The sequence below is a fragment of the Lissotriton vulgaris genome, chromosome 6 (genome assembly GCF_964263255.1).
Source record: "Lissotriton vulgaris chromosome 6, aLisVul1.2, whole genome shotgun sequence".
NCBI lineage: Eukaryota > Metazoa > Chordata > Amphibia > Caudata > Salamandridae > Lissotriton > Lissotriton vulgaris.
The window spans coordinates 240,339,260-240,360,292 of record NC_141694.1 but is presented as its reverse complement, the minus strand read 5'-3'; the positions used below and the strand labels follow the sequence as shown (position 1 = coordinate 240,360,292).

General features: G+C 43.5%; 1 protein-coding gene across 2 annotated transcripts in view; it reads left to right on the top strand.

Annotated features, from left to right (window-relative positions):
• TDRD15 (tudor domain containing 15) overlaps window positions 1-21,033 on the top strand; it is a 180,643-nt gene that overhangs the window by 30,772 nt on the left and 128,838 nt on the right. For both annotated transcript variants that reach the window (XM_086926272.1, XM_086926273.1), the window contains exon 2: window positions 3,470-9,579. In XM_086926272.1, coding sequence (XP_086782398.1) covers window positions 3,475-9,540 — 6,066 coding nt within the window. In that variant the 5' untranslated portion in view covers window positions 3,470-3,474 and the 3' untranslated portion in view covers window positions 9,541-9,579. The remainder of the gene's footprint in view (window positions 1-3,469; window positions 9,580-21,033) is intronic.

Below are 21,033 nucleotides of genomic sequence, written 5' to 3'. Positions count from 1 at the left end.
CATTAGCAATGGCCATAAAGTGCTAGTGCAAATAATTTGTGAAATTTTTAGAACAAAACCATACTAGAGACACACACATATAATAAAATAACTTATTACAACAGAAGCTAAGGCTTCATTGTTAATAAAATTACAATTAAATTTGTTCAATCATGGGACATAATTAATAAATCTTATTTTGTTTCTAAAAAAGGGGAAGGACCATATACTGGGTTCAACCGTTAGGGATCGGGCTCCAAAAACTTCCTTCTTAAGCACCACATGGAAAATAAATAATGGGAGACTGAATAGACAATTGTGGGGTGCAACTCAGTTTTGAGTATTCTTAAAGCCTCATTTGAGTGTCTTGTGCCCATATTCGTACATACTTGTACTAACCAGCGTCGCCTAGGTGTCCTGTAAGAGTGGCAGTGGAAGAAAACGTGCACCTCCGTTTCCTCTACTTCACCACAGGCAGGGCATTCATCGCATCGTGGTCCCCCCAGTTTTTAACAAACGAACGAAGTGGGATACACCTATATTTAAATTGTAGAAACAATTTTTTGGCCAACGCTGGTTGAATACTATCCAAAATGGTCTCGGCCCAATAAGTTCTTTTAACTGTAAGAAAAGCATTAGTCAGCCGACCAGTTGAACCGTTACTCATCAGATTGGACAGCCGATGGTCCATGTAAGCCTCAACCAGGGCCTTCCTAGTAAGTAGTAGCACTCCTGCCCAGTGCTAAACCTTTTTTTCCATTTCAGGTTTTCGATTGCTACATAGAAATTAATATTTTCTCGAATAGGAGATGTATACTAACTGCTGTTTCCCTACCTGTCTGTATACAGTTTTCTGATACTGATTAAGAAAGACCTCTGTTTTTCTGTGTACAATAAACTATTTTGCTTATTTAATGATTGATTCTATCATCTTTTTTGCCTTTCTCGGACTATCCCAACATTAGAATGGCTGCAAGGTTCCAGAAACCTTGTGTATTCTATTTGAAAAACAACGTACTTGCTCACTGACCTTTATCTTAATCGTCTGTACTAAGCAGTTAGGTTTTTTTTGTAGCTTGGACTATCAAATGAACTAAAATCAATAGAAAGTCTTGGATTATCAATAGAATGTATTTATCTTTTCTTGTTCAAACATCCAATACCTTTACTTCCTTATAAACCCTACAATATATAATTGGTGGAGCCACTTCGGCTTCATAAACTAGTGTGATCGATAAAACTGAAAATTCTCTGCAATTATTTCAAACATCCTCGGGGGCAATAATGGTCCATATCTCGCTACACCGATTACCATGTTTTTAATCATGTTAAAGTATCAAATATTACTCCTTATTTACTGTAATATTGGTGTCTTTCTAACATATAGACTTTCCAAAATTGAATCTTTTATGTTATGTTATGTTATGTTAAAATCAATTTATCAAGCGCTCGTACGCCCGTGGGCTTCATGGCGCTATAGGGAGAGTGAAGAATCCGTACAACATAACACTAAGCTATCAATGGCTAATGGTAGGCTTGAGAGAACAGCCAGGTTTTTAGTCCCTTACGAAAGGTGGGTAAATCCTTACTCTGCCTAATCGGTAAGGGGATGGAATTCCAAAGGGAGGCTGCTAGATGGCGAAAGCAGCAGCCTCCCTGTCGCTTCCTTTTAAAGCGAGGCACCTCCAATAGGGATTTTTGAGCAGAGCGCAGGCTTCTGGTGGGAGTATATTTAGAAACCAGACTGCGAATAAAGGCAGGGCCTTTATCTTGTGTGGCCTTGAAGGTGATACAGCCTGCTTTAAAGGCTATGCGCTGGGAAATCGGAAGCCAGTGTAGCTTTTTTCACCAACTCTTTTTTACATTTTAATCTAATTAGCATTAAGCTTTTTCTGTTTATTCGGTATTTGGAGATTTGCTAAAGAGTTTTGCAAGTTGATTGTGGTGAGGTCAGTTGAGAACAATGTAGAGTCAAAATGCCTTATAGGCAGTGAGAGATCATCTCAAATTCACAACTATGCAGAGTTCTCAATTTGAGGGATAACAGAACAAGTATGAGCATCCACAACCTTAATGCAGCTGATGCTAAACCATTCCTCTATTAAGATGTATCGGAGTCATGACTAGCTGACTTAAACACATAGGTGAAAAAATCTGTGGGGAGGGACTTAAAACTGCATTTTTTCTGGATTACATGTGATGCAATACCCATTTTCAAAGATAATGGAACAGTATTTTCGAACTTGTGTTCGGTCACAAAAAGTCCTCTTTTCCAAACAATGCAAAGTGGTTTGAAATAATTTATTAACCACATGGCTGCTAGGCGTTTTCCCGTCCTGCGCTAAAAACAACAAAATCCCATAAATCATGACGAGCTGGCCTTGTCATCCGCGCACGGCAGGTAAGCGCCATGACGAGCCCAGCTCGTCATTAGCTTCGAAGGGGTTAACAATGTTGAACTAACAAGAGTATCCATTTGGTGTCTATTAGTGCAATTTATTGAGTGATGTTGGTTCAATTCAGGAATCAAAGGCAGCAAATGGATTATCCAGTTTAGCTTGTAGTTCAGACATCGTTTGTAAAGGTAAGTAAGATGTACAAAATAGATTTTTATATTGGGAGCATATAGCATGAACATTGAAGTTCAAAGCCTTGACAGATGACTTTAAACTGGTAGTGTAGAACTTTTTACTGCATCTTAGAATGGTTTGAGAAGGGGTATTGCTCATTATTATACAGTAATTAAAATGTACTAATTAGCCTATCACCTTGCTGAAAATGCAGCAGTCGCTGTATTAAGAAGTGAATTCATGCTTTTTTTAAAACTGTTTGAGGGATTTGTTGTGATGGACCTAGAGTAAAGAGACGTAATTATTGTGGCAGTTTCTCAAGCGCCCTCCTTTCTACATATTAGGTCATAATTGACGTGCTTCTTTTGGGAGTTTGGTCTTAACTTGCCAGATAATGTGCCAAATAAATGTTAGACTGAGCTTTGTGGCTGCTTGGCTTCGATAATACTGCACATCTTGTGCATACAAAGCAATGCTGCCACACCACTGCTAAAGTACCTCCTATTGTCTAGATCAGATCGATTATTCTGCTTAAACTAAGCAACTAATTCACCTTATTGGGGTCAAAGCTACAGTTGTATCTTTGGTAACTGACTCTTGACCTGTCACAGCAAAAGACAATTGTACCTGTGAGTCCTTGAACAGTCTAAAAAGAAGCAGGTGACCCTGACATACAGAAATGATTACTAGCACTTTTTTTGAGAACTACACGCTGGTACTCTTATTTCATGTGCCTGTGGAAGATAAGAATTGCAAGACTTTATTACATTACATTGATTTTTTCTTGACATTTTAACTCTGGGTTTCTCTGATATGTTTCAGCATTTCTGATATGTTTCAGCATTTGTACTCATCTTTGTAGTTTGTATTTCATGACTGAAGTCTTTCAAACATTTACTTTTTTTTGTTTTGTCTTTCAGACCTCATGGATTCCGTACCTCTGCTGCCAAAATTTCCATTAGATATGGACCTTAAGATATCTGTAGTACAGTGCAAACCAAAGCAGGTGTTAGTAGAATTTCAGGGCAAATATAATGCTGAATTTGAATTTGACTACCACATATTACAGAAAGAGATACAAAATGTTCCCAAGGTAAAGGACAGTGTTGTGGCTGGCGACTTCTGCTTAGTGGAAGATAAAGATTCTATGGAATGGCACAGAGGAAGAATTTTGGAAAAGAAAGGAGAAATGTTTGAGGTTTTCCTCATAGATACTGGAAATGTTTTGAAAGTTGATATTACCCACATTGCATCCGCTTGTGGTGAAATTTTCCAGCTGCCTCCAAAAATAGTCTGTGGTATTTTTTCCAACATTCTTCCACCTGAAGAAAAATGGAGCTCCAAGGCTACAAATTATTTTTCATCACTCCTAGGAATACATGTGAAAGGCCATGTTCAAGCTATTTTACCCAATCAAGTTGTCCTCCTTGAAGTACCCAAAATAATTGACGATGTAGTCAAATTGAGTTTAGCAGAGTATGTTGACAAAGATACATTTAATCTCATTGTAGAAATATTGAAGGAGTTTCCAATAGGGTCCTTCCAAAAGCAGATACCAGATTTGCTTCAGCAAAAACATATTCAAGCAGATTACATAGAGACTATTCCAACCTTTCAACAAATTGTGGATCATTTACGACCTTGTCTTTCTGTTGATACAACAGAGAAAGTCAAGATAACTGCTGCTGTTAGCCCTCTTCAATTTCACTGCCGAATTTCACCATGGATTCAAGAACTAGAGAATTTAACATCAGCTATGTTCTTACATTATGAAGCAATTAGTAAAGAAGCTGTATGTGACCATTTTGGATTGTTGTGTGCTGCAAAGCGGAAAGATGGAAGGTGGCACAGAGGAGTTATACAACAGCTGCTTTCTGATGATAAATTGAAAGTGTGGTTTATGGACTTTGGGTACAGTGAATCAGTGCCTTCCAAGTCTGTCCACAAGCTTGAGCCTGAATTTCGTTTATTTCCAATGATGTCATTTCCATGTGCTTTATCTTGTCTAACTTTGCAAGATGAAAATCATAGAATTTTCCAACTTGGCGAATTTAAACATGCTTTATTAGGGCAGACTGTTTTAGTTCATGTAGACAAGTTTTGTAAGGAAGCACATTTATATCATGTTACTTTACTCAATAAGAATGTACCAATTCCTTCTCCAGTTAGGCATGAAAATAAGTTGCCCCCATTGCGGTCTCCTAAATCTCCATACAAAATCTTCTCTCATGAGGAAGAAAATAAAATCTGTTCTGAGAAACCTTCTGCAGTGGAGATTGTTGCTCCTCAAGAAATGGAAATAGACTGCACAAATACAAATGAAATGGGTTTAAAAGTGTTGTATCCCAGAATGAAAATGAAAGTAGATTCTGTCTATATAGCTTATGTGCAGTATGTACTAAATCCCTCTAACTTTTGGGTTCGGATTGATGAACAGGAAGTTGCATATTTAAAAATGATAAAAAATATCGGAGAAAAGTATGCCATGTGTGAAGCTTGTGACATGCTTCTTGAAAATCCACAGCCTGGCATGCTCTGTTGTGCACGATATAGCAAGGACATGAACTTTTACAGAGCTGTCATATCTGAAGTGCATGATATGGAAATTACAGTTTATTTTTTAGATTTTGGAAACACCGAAACCATCCCTGACAGTCATGTGAAAAAATTGTTTGAAGAATTTCATGACTTCCCGGCAGTAGCTATGTGTTGCACACTTGCGCATGCATGCTCTCTTGAAGAAGTATGGGTAAAGAGTGCAACTGACTTCTTTAAAAGTGCAGTATTTGGCAAATCACTCATGGTTCATGTACTGGGAAAACAAAATGAAAGATATGTTGTAGACCTGCACCTTACAAACACTTCTGAGGAACCTAATGTTGTTACACTGATGGTTCAAGCTGGATATGCTGAATATTGGGAATCCACTCCAGATCGTCCTCCTCTGTCCAAAGCTGAAAACACATCTGTATCAGACTTAAAAGGAGTAAAAACCACAAAGAACACATCAGCCCAAATCAATATTATCACAAAGACTAAACAAGAAAATATATTATCAGAAGATGTTTGTGTATCAGAAAAGCCTTTGTCTTCTCCTCCAAGTTCAGGAAATATATTTTCAAAAAAGATCAGTACTCTAAGAGATAAAGAACCCATATGCTATTATGACCAGCATGTTTTTAAACCCGGATCTGTTATTGAAGTTGTTTGTTCTCATATGTGCTCACCAGGAGTGTTTTGGTGTCAATTACAGACTCAATCTGAAGCATTGGGAAGCTTAATGAAGCAAATACAAAGTCACTATAGAGTTCAAGGAGAGCCATATGAAGTTGGAAAGATCGCCTGTATTGCTAAGCGATTAGTGGATGGGAAGTGGTACAGAGCATCTGTAATTCAACACATCTCACCAAAAGAAGTAGATGTAATATTCATAGATTATGGTTTCCAAGAAAGAGTTAAAGTTGAAGATCTGAAAAGTATCATCCCCGATTTTCTTCTTTTGGAAGGTCAGGCATTCTGTTGCAGTCTTTACAACCTAGTAGAGTCCCTAAATGCAGATCCAATGAATTGGACTAAAGAGGCATGTGCAGGTTTTAGAAGTTTCCTTGATTCAGTAAGTAGTGGTTCTCTGAAGTGCACAATTTACTCCCTGATGCTTGTGAAACCTAAACTCCTATGCAATGTGGTTGATTTAGAGACTCCTTTTCATAGTGCAAAAGAATTTCTTATAGATCAAGGCTTTGCTCAGTCGTTTGATTCTTCAAAACCACTTTCACCTTCTATTTCTATTTTTACTTTTATGTACTCCTCTTTCAACATTAAAATGGGAACTGAAGAGGAAATATATATAACTCACATATACAGCCCAAAGAAATTTTATTGTCAACTTGTTAGAAACAGTGAAACTATAGATGCTTTGATGACTAGAGTTGCACGGATTGGCAGTTCAGTTGGCTCTTCCAGAGACAGCAATGTAAGACTCTGTATAGCAAAGTATTTTGAAGATGGTAACTTTTACAGAGCACTTGCATGCCCGGTGCAATCATCTTCACATTTAATGGTATACTTTGTAGACTTTGGAAACAAGCAAACAATAGAAAGACATGAAGTCTTGCCTATTCCAGAAGAAGCCACAGATTTACTATACACACCAATGCAAGCTTTGAAATGTTACCTCGCAGATTTCACAGATACTTTGCCCCCTCTAGAAGTAGTAAAGTGGTTCGAAGAAAACTGTTTGGGGAAGATTCTGAAGGCAGTTATCATATCTCGGGAAATGGATGGGCAACTGTCTTTGGAACTTTATGATGGATGTCTAAACATAAATAAAAAAATTAAAGAATTGATGACGATGCATTCGGCCGGTTTTGTGGAAGTGCAGGGAAAAACCAATAGTAATTCAATTACTAAAATAAAACATGCTGTTCAATTTCCAGTGTATGAAGCAGTAGATTGTGAAAGTGAAGGGTTACAAAACATAGACCATTTTGAAAAAAAAGATGGAATCAAAAGCAAGGATGGTGAATATACAAGTAATCCTATGAATTTGAGCACCGGCATGGCTACTTTTAATGCTTCTTTCAATGAACCACCAGACAGTCATTCCAATGATTTTAGAAAACAGTTTGATTCACATACAAACATGGTTACATCAAAGAAATGTGGCAAGTCTCTGCAAGATTGCAGGAATTCCTCAAAACCACAATATACAAATCTTCCTAAGCCAAATATTAAGTCAAATTCTGAGGCGTTAGGCTATGTGTCTCACGTAAATAGTCCATCAAATTTCTACATTCATCTTGCGGAGGATGAACATTTAATAGTACAAATAGCAGAAGAGCTTAATTCTCAGTCTTTCACTCTAATACATTCTAAGGAAGAAACATTTAAAGCAGGCAATCTGGTTTTAGCAGAGTATGAAAAAGATGCTGCTTTATATCGAGCAGTTGTTAAACAAGTAAAATCAGATGAAATGTTTGATGTAGAGTTTATAGACTATGGAAATTCATCAGTTGTAAGTCGTTCAGAATTGTACAACCTTCCAGTGAAATTCCTAACCACTCCAAGACTTGCACACCCAGCATTTCTTAGTGGAAGTAGGTGTGGAAATCCTGATGCCGCTGCTTTTATGGATAATGTGCCATATGATTCCCAAAAATTGCCCATCAGCAATGAACCTGTTCGTTTTCATTTTGTTCAGGAGTATGAACATGGGTGGGAAGTTAACATAAATTATGACATGACTGTTGGCGAGGAATGTCTGTCCTTCCAAGAAGACCTAGTGCCAGCGAACATTCCATTAGTCAAGACCAAAAAGCAAAGTGAAAATACGTTTGTGCTAAAGCAGAGTGAAATGAAATCGGCCAAAGTCAGCACGTCCACTTTGCCTGATGTATGTGACAAAGCAAATCTGCAGGGGGCCAATGACGACCACATCAATGTCTGCTATATTCCAAATCAAACATTACCTTCTGGACAGTTAGAAAAAGTAAAATTGAGCAGTATTTCAGATTGTGGAACTTTTTATGTGACATTACTGGCAAGAGAAAATCAATCAACATACTTGTCTGTGCTCCTTGATAATGCAGCAAAGTTAAAAGAAAATTCACTGCCTGTTGGAAACATCAAGGATGGAATCATGTGTTTGGCAAAATCTGAAGAAAGCCTTAAATGGTTCAGGGCTGAAGTGAAGGAAGTATTCTCTGAAGAGAAGATGATGTTAGTTGAGTTTGTGGATAATGGTAGAACTGAAAAGGTGTCCATGACTAATGCAAAGATATTAAACGGGATTCTGAAAAGCATACCCAAACAAACTGTTGCTTGCAAATGGGTATGGCTTAAAAGAACTGGGAGGTGTTTCTTCAAATCTGTAATGAACTCCTTATCATCTCAAGTTTTGAAAATCCTTTTTCTGCGATACTCTAAAGCCATTTCTACATGGGAAGTTGAGATTCTGGTAGGTGACCAACTACTTATGCAGTATTCAGGTGTGACTCCTTATCCTACAGCGAAAAGTGAACCACTCAACTTGGAGGACTCTCATTCATTTCCAGTACAACCTGTTCATTCTATTCCATGGATTACACGCAGCAGCGCTAAATCATACCTTGGGTTTGTAACTGCAGCCAGAGACCCTTTCAATTTCTTCGTTCAGTTGGAAGACTCATTTGACATCATGACTGAGTTGTGTCTGCTACTGTGTGACTTACCAGACAACTTACCTACATTACCATTGGAACAGGTCATTCCTGGTTCTCACTGCCTGATAACATCTGACTTGAAAGAACAGTGGTGCAGAGCAGAGGTTTCTAATGTTTCTGCTGACTTTGCGTTACTAACATTTATCGACTTTGGATGTTCTGTTCAAGTACTGTCGAAGGACATGGATCAACTGAAAATGATTCCTGAAAATATTGCTAGTTTACCAAGACTAGCTTATCCGTGCACCTTAAGTGAAGTGGTCCCTGTTAATTTAGAAAAATGGACAGAAAAAGCAATCCTTTACTTTCAGAATTACTTGAAAGAAAAAGAACTTCAGATACAATTTAAGAATTACCAACATGGTCTTACACTAGATGTGGATATTTCCCGTGGACGAAGCAATTTAGCTGATGACCTTATAGCTGCGGGGCATGCTGTCCGATCAAAAAGAAAGACCCCTGATTTTGATACACCTGTGGGCACAAAACCCAGTGATATCTCTAAAAAGCCAGTTAAGATGACTTGGGCAAAAAATACTGCTTTAAGACTTTCACATATTAAACATGGCACTAGTAAGACTAACCTTTCAGAGAATTCCCGGCTGGACAATCTGAAACATGGTAGCACCACTTTAAATGTTTTGAATCTACGAGATGAAAGTAGCACATACAACAGTAAAAAAGATGGTAAAGGTGTTATTTGCCCTCAGCAGTCAAATAAAGAAAGAATTCAAGACCCAGCACAAGCGTCTGGACCTTCGAAAGTAATGATCAGAACAAATAGAACGTAAAAGGAGAATGGAGAAGTTTGGTAAAAGTTTATTCAAATTGTAAGTGATCATTTTCTTAATACATTTGCATGCATTTCAAAGTTCGATGTTATTCAGCCATCAACAGATATCTAAAAGCTGAGTTTCCCTATAGGATTTGTTGTGTTGTTAAAGCCGGTCATGTAAATTTTACTCATTTTAGACTTACTAAACTGATATAAAAAAACTATTAACATCTAGTTGTTGTTTGAATTCAAGTGATATGATTTGCACTACTCGTGCACCCAACAAACAAATCAGTATCCTTAAGAAGTAACTGGCAAACCCATAGAGTTTTTTCTGTTGGGGAGAAAGGCACAGTAAGTAGATACATAACTTTAGAGAATGGCCCAAACATAACCAGTGCAGCATGAGCGGCACTGACTTTCAGTGCAGTAATGGCGAAAAGAGGTATTAAAATGTGTTGGGTGTATGGACAATCCATGTCAAGAGAGTAGCCAGAGAAATAAAATTCCCTCCACCATGAACCACGTCTTGAATGGTAGTAAAATAACCAGCTTCAACCTATGAAGAAGAGTTTGTGAGTCAACCAAAGGAAATGTTGATTGTTCCACCTTTTCTTCCACTGATGCATCCTTCCAGCCATCTATTTTTTCCTTCGATTCTTGAATACTTATATCTCTTTTCCATCTTTCTTTCCGTCCCTCCTTCCATTGTGACATCCTCTTTCCTCTTTCCATTGTTCCATCTATTTGTCCATAATTCCTGTTAGAGTTAATCTTAAATTTAATTTCCTTTCTTCCAACTTTATTTTCATTTTCTTGTTTACTTACATTTTTTCCATCATTCCATGCTTGCTTTAATTTTTTTCTTCTATCCTCCTTACCTTACATCATTCCTGCCACATTTACTCCAATCTTATTTTTGCACTGAAACTCAACTTCCTCTCCCACTTTTTCCTTTGCCAGTTTCATAATTTCTCTTCCTTTCCATCGCCTGCAGGTCTGTCATCATATCCTTTTACATTTATTTGCTTTTCATCTGAAATCTGGGAGACTAGGATCAGAATGAGAGGGCCATTAATAATATTAAAATTTGTCTAGTGTTAACTTCTGTTGCAGCTGAGGAAGGAAACACCAGGTCTGGGTTCACCAGACAAATTGGAGAAACCAACGGTGAGGAGGGACAACATGAATAGTCACATAGTTGTCGTTCAGATCCAGGCGCACCATCACATAGGCACACCAATGTGACTATTCCTGTTTTCCCTCCTCACTTCCGGTTTCTCCAATTTGTCTGGTGCATCCAGACCTTCGAATTCACCACCCTCCTCTTCGGGCTGTTGTCTGCCCCGTGGTGTTTCACGAAGGTCCGCACACCAATATTAGCGTTCCTTCAGGCCCTGGGTATACGACTCTTCTATTTGGATGACATTTTACTGCTGCCCCAATGCCCCCAAAAGCTTGCTCGGCAACTCCACACTGCAGTAAATCTCTTGCAGTGATCAGGCTTTGTAATCCACGGGCAGGAGAGCATTCCTGAGGAGGTGGATGCTGTTGATCTTGAAGTGGGGGTATACCAGCCACTTGTCGAACTCCTTAAGGTTTTTACCTGTCTCAATCCACCATCAGCTTTGTCCACTAAAAAGATGTTGCTGATGAAGCTGTTGGGATGCGTGGTTGAGCAGCATATGGTTATTTTTTGTAAGAGCTCTCCTACCTCTTTGTCTATGAGCTCGATGGCATGCTGAGATATACAGATGAGATGTGGTCTGGACTCCTGATGTGGCATCCTTTAGAACTCTATTTGGAACCCTTGTACCATCTGTAACACCTGTGCATCTGATGTGATGGAAGACCAAGCTGGGAGAAACCGTGCCAGACAGCCCCCCAACCTGACATGGGAAGAAGTTACACTTATTGCCAGATTTGTTGCCAGTGTGACCCATAAATACTCCTCTCCTGCAGATCGCTGAAATCTTGTGGGGTAGAAGTTTGTATATTGAGCATTGTTCTGCCACTGCCCACGCCCAGAGCCTTGTACCCTGGAGGGGATTGTAGAGTAGGAGTGGCCGGTCATGCACCCCCTAGCACGACCGGGCCTTGGAAAACCCTATGGGTAAAGACGCATCTGATATTAGCTTGGGCATTATCCAGTGATGTGAAGGTCGTCACAAACTTGCCTAATTCTTTCACAAGGGGGTCCTGAACAATTTCCCTTGGACTACTGGGCCTGCCTTCTATAAGGCCAGATCAACCTGTTTCAGCAAATCAGCAGAGTGTTAGCGCTCCCTGGAGAGCAGGCAATTTGAGTTGCCCATTAAACGGAATTGGGCGCTGGGTCATTCCTAAAAGGTTGTTGGGTGTAATGATGGAACCTGATGCCTTTGCCTCTTCCACCATGTCCAGGATTTTAGACATGGGACCTATGGCGTCAACAAGTTTATCTTGGCATGAACACCAAGAGCGATCAATACCCTTTGTAGAGTGCGCAATATATTTTGCCAGGAAGATGCCATTTTGGGTTTAATGTCTGGGGTAAGGGTAACCTTCCCTTCCAGCGATGGCACTCTTTTCTGTGGCTTGCAGAGCCATGTTGCCATGTACCTCGCAAACTTATTTAGTGGAGCCCAGTCTGTGACCAGGCGATATTCTCCATCCCAGGTCAAAGCATATCTGAATCTCCCCCATGTTTGGGGCTACAGTATGGGGAAGGGCAGCAGGGACTGGAGAGGCCCGGCTTTTCTTCAGATCCTCTGTGGGACTCATCTGGGTCTGGCTGGTCTAGGGCAAGCTGGTCAGGTCCGGAATATTTATCTACTTTGTCCCCTGACCCCCCAATCTGGGGCATTTGGTCAAGGAAGGCCTTCTTAGATGCATCATGATCTACCCCTTCTTGGTGCTGATTGTATAGGGGGGTGGAGTCCTCTAAGAAGGGGTATGCCAGGTGCTGGGGGAGGAGGGGGCAGCGGAAGGGATGCCGGAGGCAACTGAGGGGGAGGTTGGAGGATTTACGTGCATTTGTGCACATTTTTTGTCCGAGAGTCGCAGCTCAAGGGGTCTCCATGACTGCGTTGATAACCTTATAAATCGAGGTGTCCACCGCCTCACAGAAATGATCATCCTTTTAGAGGAAGGATAAGGAATCTTCCTCCTGATAAACATCACACTTCATGGTGCATAGTGCTGTATAAAGATTTAGCCCCAAGAGTTGTTTAACAGTACACTGTAGGGGCACTTGGGAATGCCCATGTTCTGTAGGCTGAGTCCGGGTTTTACTTTACACATGCAGGGCGTGTAAATATGTTTATGGGGTGGACCCAGAGGATATGGGTGGCCAGGGGAACACACTATATTGGTAAAAACCTAAGGGACACTTGCATCCCATCTGGACACTGGGTAAGCACTACCTGAACGTGTCCCAATAGATCCTCACGACCTTCAAAATACAGACCCTGTAGGTTGTCACACAGTGGAATGAATACAGATCCCATTGGGATGTCTGAGATATTGAGTGGCAAATAATGACCCCGGGGAGCGTCTGATGCAGACTGACAGGCTGCGATGCAACAGGGCTCCTGCAGTGAGTGTGGACAGCTCTATGAGGCAACACTCGTCACAGAGCCATTGAGATGCGACTTATGGCTCTATCCCCTAATGGGTGGTGGACCGCACTGTAGTACCTGTTATTAAGGGCGAGTTGCGGCAGGCGCGCGGAGTACAAAGAACCTGTGTTTTAGAAACAGTTTAGAACGCACAATATCAGAAAGTATAGTAAACTGCCAATTTTTTTTTCTGTTTTCATTTTGTTTATTGGTATTTTTCAAAACCATATACAACTTCATACAAACTCAACAACATCCAGTCATTATACATCTTCAATTACAAAAGTCTAGTGCACTCTGTGCATTACATTAAAACAATAGTTACATCTTGTATTTGCTGTGTCATTGCAATAATAAGCATTACATACTTTCAAGTGGTTGTCCTGTTTGAGGCCCGAGCTTCAGCAGTATACAGCACTACACATCCATAGTTTCAGCACAGAGCGGATTTTTACAATACAGAAATAAAAAGTATTGCTTAGTGGCCATCATGTACTTTCCAGATATCCATACGGATCAACACTTCCCACTTCACATCTTCATTGTATCCCTTGATCGCTCATTCAATGTCCTCCCCGCCACTGCCATCGCCTCGTTGTCTCTCCTACTGCCACTGTAGGTACGGCTCCCAGATATCCCGAGGCCTAGAAGTGGGTGGCATCAATTCCCAAAATGTGCCTAGTTGTAAATGGCCATATGTAACAAATTTCAACCAGCCTGCCGCTGACGGCGCCCTCCGCCTACCCCAATGCATTGCAACCTGACGTTTAGCATACAGAAACAGCATTGCATGCAACTTTCTAATTTGGGCACAGTCTGTTGAACATATCCTAATATACCAAGTTCAGGAGAAGGGGCGTCCATCCTACCCACTATCTGATCGATGGATGTGAAAATAGAGGCCCAGTAGCCCTCCAGCTTCTCACACGACCACACCATGTGTAGGAATGTCGCAGGGAACTGCCTGCATCTCCAGCAACTGTCATCTTCTCCTAGCCCCACTCTGTGCAGGCTGACCAGCGTCCTATAAAACCTGTGCAGATATTTAAAAATGGATTAATCACAATCTGTAGTTTGGGGACAGCTCAGAGAGTTGCCCGGAGCAGAAGTTCCACTGCTCCTCGGTGAGAGGGACAGGAAGCTCATCATTCCATTTTTGCAAGGCCGTGAGTTGCACTGCGGGGGCATCTTTCTGCATTTGCCGGTATATTTTAGTCCCCATTTTCTTGGGAGAAGGGGAACTCAACAGAGTTTTCCAGCACCTGGAAAGTTGGGGGAGCTTTCGGGAAGTCACTGCGCATAGCCCGGCAAGCCGACTTGAGTCTGTGATACAAAAACATAAATCTGAAAAGTGTACTTCCTGGCCCTCAGCGGCCGTAGTTGGAGGCATGAATTCACCATCCGGGAACAGATAAGCAACGTGTGCAAGCCCAGTGGCTGCTGCGTGGAAGTACCAACGTGTCAATCCAAGCAAGGAAGCAGTGGGTTTTGTGCCAGAGACACGGACGGGGCGTGTATCAACGGGACCCCCAGCTCTCCTCCGCAGCTCGCTCCATTCCCATCTCCGTGTCCATGCCGTGTCTACCTCGCCCCTGGGACGGCTCGCCTTTGCACACACAGCCACCCGCAGCGGCAACGGTGTAACCAGAAAATGCAAAAAGTGAGCTTGTGCGCTTAACGTATAGAGGCGCATTTCAGAAGCTCCCAGTCCACCCTGGGTCAGTGGTAACGCTAACACTTCCCAGGCCGTTCTCGCCTGGCCACCCGCCCACACCAGCGTGACAAGTTACAACTTGAGTGTGGCAAAGTGTGATGTCGGTGGGATCGGGACATTAACGAATAAGTAAAGAAATTTTGGCAATATGACCATTTTCGCCAGGGCTATTGGCCCGGTGAGGGACAGCGGCAGCTTTATCCATAATTTCACTTTGCCCTCCAACCAGACCATAGCACGCCCGTAATTTAAATTCCAGATCTCCTGAAGGTCTCTGCTTATCCAGATACCCAATTATTTAACTTCGTTTGGCTCCCACCTCAGCAGGAACTCAGATGTGACCGCCGGAGTATTATCTGCTAAGGGAAACACAACAGATTGTGTCCAGTTTATACAAACACCTGCCAGTCCACCGAACCGAACGAACTCTGGTAATACCGGGTCTAGGTTGACTTCTGGATTAATGAGGTAGAGGGTCACATCATCAGCGTACAGCAAAATTAACAGGCTTCTGGAGCTGAACCCTCTACCCCTAGCAGTGTGATGTTGTCTTATTCTGGTTGCCAACGGCTCTATAGCTATGGCGAAAAGCAGCGGGGATAGGGGACACCCTTGCCTCGTGAGATAGGGAAGGGATCTGAAATCATGCCGTTCACTTGTATTCTAGCGCTTGGAGCAGTGTACAATAGCCTGATCCTGCTTATAAAAAGGTCTGAACCCCATATTATTTAAGATCGCAAACAAGTATGGCCACTCCAGGGTGTCGAAAGCCTTTGTGGCATCCAAAAACACCACGGCAGCATGCACACTGGGGTGCAAATAATGCAGCGTGGAGAAAATGGTCCTTAAATTGTGGGACATAGATCTCCCCGGAATTAACCCAGACTGGTCCTGGAGGGCCACAAGGGGCAGCAGAGGCTGAAGTCGGTTAACCAACAGTTTGGCGAATATTTTCACATCTACAGCTCATCCTCTGCTTTTCCTGGCTTCAGCAATGTTACAATTAAAGCCTCTCTCAGAGTCAGGCAACCTCCCTACCTCCAAAGCTTCCTCGTAGACCGCCAACAGTCTGGGTGCCAGCACTTCTGTATGTGTCTTGGAAAAGGCGGTTGTGAGGCCATCCGGGCCTTGGGCCTTGTTCAGGGGCATGCTCTTTAGGACTAGTACTACATCTTCAGTTGTTATCGGAAGGTCCATGTACTTTCTATACGTGTCATTGAACCAGGCCAGCGTAATGGACTCTAGAAAGGACCCTATCCCCTCTGGGCATTCACTTTGGATTGCCGTGTGTAAATCAGAGTAGAAGCCTTAACTTCCTCAATATCTCTTCCTGCCCTCTCACCACTCTCCCAGATTTGTCCTGTATCTCATGTATATGTGTCGCTGTTCTGGATGGCCTAATCATGTTCGCCAGCGTTCCCCCTGGCCTATCCCCCTCGCCATATCTCCTTGCCTCTGCATACTGTCCTAGAAATTTTACCTCTCGCTGCGCTTCCTCAGCATACAGTTTAGCCTTAAGCAGTCCCGAAGTGTCCCCGTGCCCCTCAGCAAAGTACTGTCTCAAGCGTTTTAATATCCGCTTCCAATGAGGCCAGGGAGCTCCTGATGGCCTTAAGCACCCCCGCTTGCCTCGCAATGCATTGCCCCCGTATGACCACCTTAAAGGCCTCCCAGAGCGTACCCTCTGTGTCGACTGACCCAGCCTTGTTTCGAAAGTGGTCTAAATGTCATTCCTGATCTCAGGCTTAAAGGCCTCAAGCGAGTAGAGCGTGTGGCAGGAGCCTCCAGGCGAGCGCACGGCTGGGCCCGGACGGCAGAGACAGCCGCAGCAGACACTGGGCATGGTCCGACAGGGAGCGTGGCAAGTGTGTTATCTCAACCGCGCAAGCAGCTAGATCTCGGGACAATAGCCAAAAGTCGAGGCGGGACCATGCATTGTGATGCTCAGTTATACAGGTGCCTTACTGCAATGTACCATGTCTGCTCCTCCATATGTCTATTAGGTCACCTTCCACCATTATCTCGCGAAGTGCTGCACTGGCCGCCGGATTCAGGGACCTAGCCGTCCCCCTCCTGTCTAGGCTCTCAGTAAGTATGGTATTAAAATCACCATCCCACAAAATTGTGTCACACCCGATAGATTTGATTCTGGACCATAGTGTATTGAAAAAGTCAGGGGAATCCGTGTTCTGGCCATATACTGCCACTATTAGGACGGTTATACCACACAGGCGTCCCTGCACCAGGAGATATCGACCCTCTGGATCTATTTGTGTTAGCCCCTGCCTCCAGTCCAGCCCCTGCCGCAGCAGAACAGCAACCCCCCCCTGGCGTAGTTAGAATAGATTGCCGAGTATACAAGACCCCATCTAGAGTGACTTAGTCTCCGGGACGGCGTGGTGTTTAGGTGTGTTTCTTGCAAAAGACATAGATCCACTTTATGACGAGCCAAGTAAGCATGCACCAATCTTGATTTTCTGCCATCGTTCAGTCCACGAACGTTCCAAGAAATACAATTTAATGCATTATCAGGAGCCATTCACAACCACTCAGGTTGTGATATGTCACAGTGCATGACACAACTATTACAGTTGAAGAATCAGCTCTGCACCATCTGTTTGAATAACCGGCATTACGAACCATAACAACCCTCCCTATCCATCCCCCACCCACTCCAACAACCCAATCATGTTTCAGAATATCCCACCCCATTAAGAACTTCAAACAATGCAGTATTGAATGAGAATGGGAACCTTCCCTCCGAGGCGCCGCTGTACCGGCAGGTACCCTTACATTACACAAGGTGATCGGGAAATTTGTGGAGGGCCCAGTTCGGCCAGAAGCCCATAATGCAATAAATGGAAAAAGAATAAAATAAATTGGTGCAGCCTCCCCAGTATACCCAACCTGGCGTAGGCAGACAAGCATGATCTACCCGCCCAGCATTTAACTGAAGAGGCAACACCTGTTCATACAATACCCCCCGCTCCGTCATTGTCACTGAAAGCTCCTCCTGACGCCTCCACTGTAACCTGTGATTTCTTAGCCGCCTTTCCTCCAACATGCTTTGTGAATTTTAGTGCCGATTTCGCATCCGTGAAGTGTGGTGAACCATCCACCAAGACCTTCAACTTGGCAGGATACAGCAGAGAGTAGGGTATTTGGGCCTGTAGGAGAATCCTTTTCACAGGGAGGAATTCCCGTCTTGTAGCCTGCACTGCAGGTGTAAAATCTGGGTAGAACGAAATTGCATTTCCTTTATGAGTAATTTTACCCTTTTATCTGGACATGCGTAGCACTAGGTCTCTGTCTTGATAGTTCATCAATCGTGCGATGATGGGCCTTGGCGTCGCTCCTGCCGATTGTCCCGGTCCCGGTGACCTATGTGCCCGTTCCACTGCGAACACAGCAGAGAGGTGCGGATCGAACAGCTCTCGCAACAAGTCCGACACGTACAGTTCCATTTTAGTGATGGCGGTTGTCTCCGGAATTACGCTGATGCGGATGTTGTTGCGCCTTGACCGCGCCTCCAAATCCTCATTCTTGGCCCTGATTATCCCCAACAGTTTGTCCATATAAAGCAGTTGTTCTTTCGTTTCCACTTGGAATTCGTGGCATTATGTATGTCGATTTTCAAGGGCATCCAGGCCGGTCTCATGTGTCCCGACTTGTGATTTGACTGCATCTAGCTAGGATGTTAAATTATCAAGTTTTGCATCAATATTGCGAAGACTTGAGCGCATATCTAGCATCAGGGTTCTGAGATCTGGGCTCTGCTCATCTCAATCCCTGTCCAGATTTCCTCCCGCCTGGGTGTCCGGGTCTGGCTCTCCCTGTTTTGGTGCCTTCTTGTTCTCGAAGGCCAGCTTGGGCTGTCTGGCGTCCTGTCTCCCCATTGTAGCAGCAGTGTAGGCCAAAACAGCGTGTCACTCAACTGTACAAAGAACTGTTCCCAGCGAAGGGCAGGTGTGCGAGCAGCAAGGCCCCCCTCAACGGTCACACCTCCACAGGCACTTCAGGGCAGCCCACAAGCGCAGGTGACAGGGACAGTATAACCGGGCAGCCTACCGCCTCCGCCCAGCAGAGCTCAGATCCCTACAGCTCCTCCGGCGTGGCCTCCGCTCCTCCTCACAGCGCCAGCCGCCTGTATGATTGTGGTGTCAAGCAGCCTACAGCCAGCGTCGTATTGCAAGAACTAGACTACAGAATCCCTTTTCTAACACGGGCCGGTGCCCCAGGGTCCTCGCAACTTCATTAGCCAGCAGTGGGTGTCCATCCACCACCAATCCACCACGTGTCAGTGCCTTCCACTTCTTCCTCTGTTGCTCGGGGCCTGGGCGCGTGGGTACAAAATGGCTGCCTTCTCCCCACGTCTGCACCTCTGCGGTGATGTGAGTGAGGGAGCCCGGACTCAGCCGATCTCCAATGAGGAGGCGGGTGATGCAGCAGCACCCTGCTCCCAAATTTGCACACTAAGTGGCCTGCCAGGTAGGATTTGAAGCTTTTAATCTCCACCAGCCCAGAACTCACGTGCTGCTCCTCCGACGTTCCTGCTGTGAAAGATAGGTCTCTCCGCTGGGCTAAAACCTGCGGGTCCGGGCTTATGAACGGGGTAGAGGTCCCCAGGCACCCCCACAGCCACCCACAGTGCCTTCACGCCGTCCTCACCAAGTCTCACTGCTTCAGCAGATATGGCAGTCGGGCACCCTTTCACTAGCAGACCCAGCGAGCCTCCTTATCACCTCGTGCAACAGGGTGCAGCCTGCAAACGTTTTATCATAGCCCCAGGGCGTCACGGTGCAGACGAAAGAAGTGCACCCGATCCCGAGAACCCAGCGCCGTTAATCTCTCCAGCGTGTGTTCTCCACGGTGTATGCAGGAGCTGAATCCGGCCGCACCGCAGCTCCTCCGATCAGGCCCACAGAGCCACGGTCTCAAGTTGGCGCTCCTCCCGCCCTCAGGGCTCCACAGGTGTCCTCGGCGAACCAGGCTCACTCCTCCCGGCTTCCGTGAGCGGATCCAGCGCACGCAGGGGGGTCAGGATTTCGGGCAGCTTGTCACCCCACGGTCTGTCACATATGCGATTGGCCTCGGCCAGTTGTGCTCCCTCTAAGGTGCAGGATAAGTTCAGGATTTAGTCCTGATCCGCGGAGCTCACTCAGAGAGCGGCCATTCCGCTGCTCGGCAGGCCACGCCACCCCAAACTGCCACAATTTTAAAAGTAAATATCACAGAGCGAGCCAAGAAGACTTAACTGGACTGCAGCAGCGAAGAAAGAGGAGGCCTCAACACCGAAGATGGACTATATTGGCACCAGTGGCATCCATTAGAAGAAGTACTTGATACAGTTCCCTAGGATTTCTGGGAACAGTAGTTTTTTCTTGAGTTGTTAACTTCAAAATGGCTGTGGTTTGGAAATGTTGTATTAAAAGCTAAGTGAGATTAGGGTAATCCTTGCCTCTGGTCCTGACATAGAATTCAGGAAAGTTGACAGCATTATTGTGTTTGCTTTGAAGTCTATATTATGAAAATGAAAAAATTAAATGATCTTTATTCGGATTCTGAAAAATCCATAAAAGTACATACAGGATGAATCTTTTAAAATACGTAAAGACATATACAAAGTTAAAAGTTAAAAAATGTTAAAATACATCCCAATCAGACATGAGCAGCATATACGGCAAAGGTGCATATTACATAAGATTGTACCACAAACAGTTTAGAAAAACATTCATAAATTTCTGTTTAGATAATGCTAGTAACAATATTTCCATACAGATAAAAACCTCTATACAGTTTGTATTTAGAGTTTTAAAGTGCGTTATGCGTCCGAAGACCGTTATGCATGTTCCATACTTGCCCTCGATTTTACACAGGCTTTTATGAAGCAGCTTACGGTAAATATGACATCATCGGTTGGTAGCATTTGCAAAAATTTAAATGCCAATTTAAAGTCTCTTAGATTGTATTTTCTGAAAATTGGCAATAGGTAATGATGGATATACAATTTATAATGGCCACAGAAGATAAAATAATGCAATAAACTTTGTTTCCCACCGACAGAACACTGGCATTCAAGCTCTTCTAGATTTTTGTTATAGCCGAGTGGAAAGCTCAACAAATTTACAATACTGCCATCACGGAACCTGAATAAGAGGCTCCGATTCCATCTACCTATCGGTAATGTCAGATATCT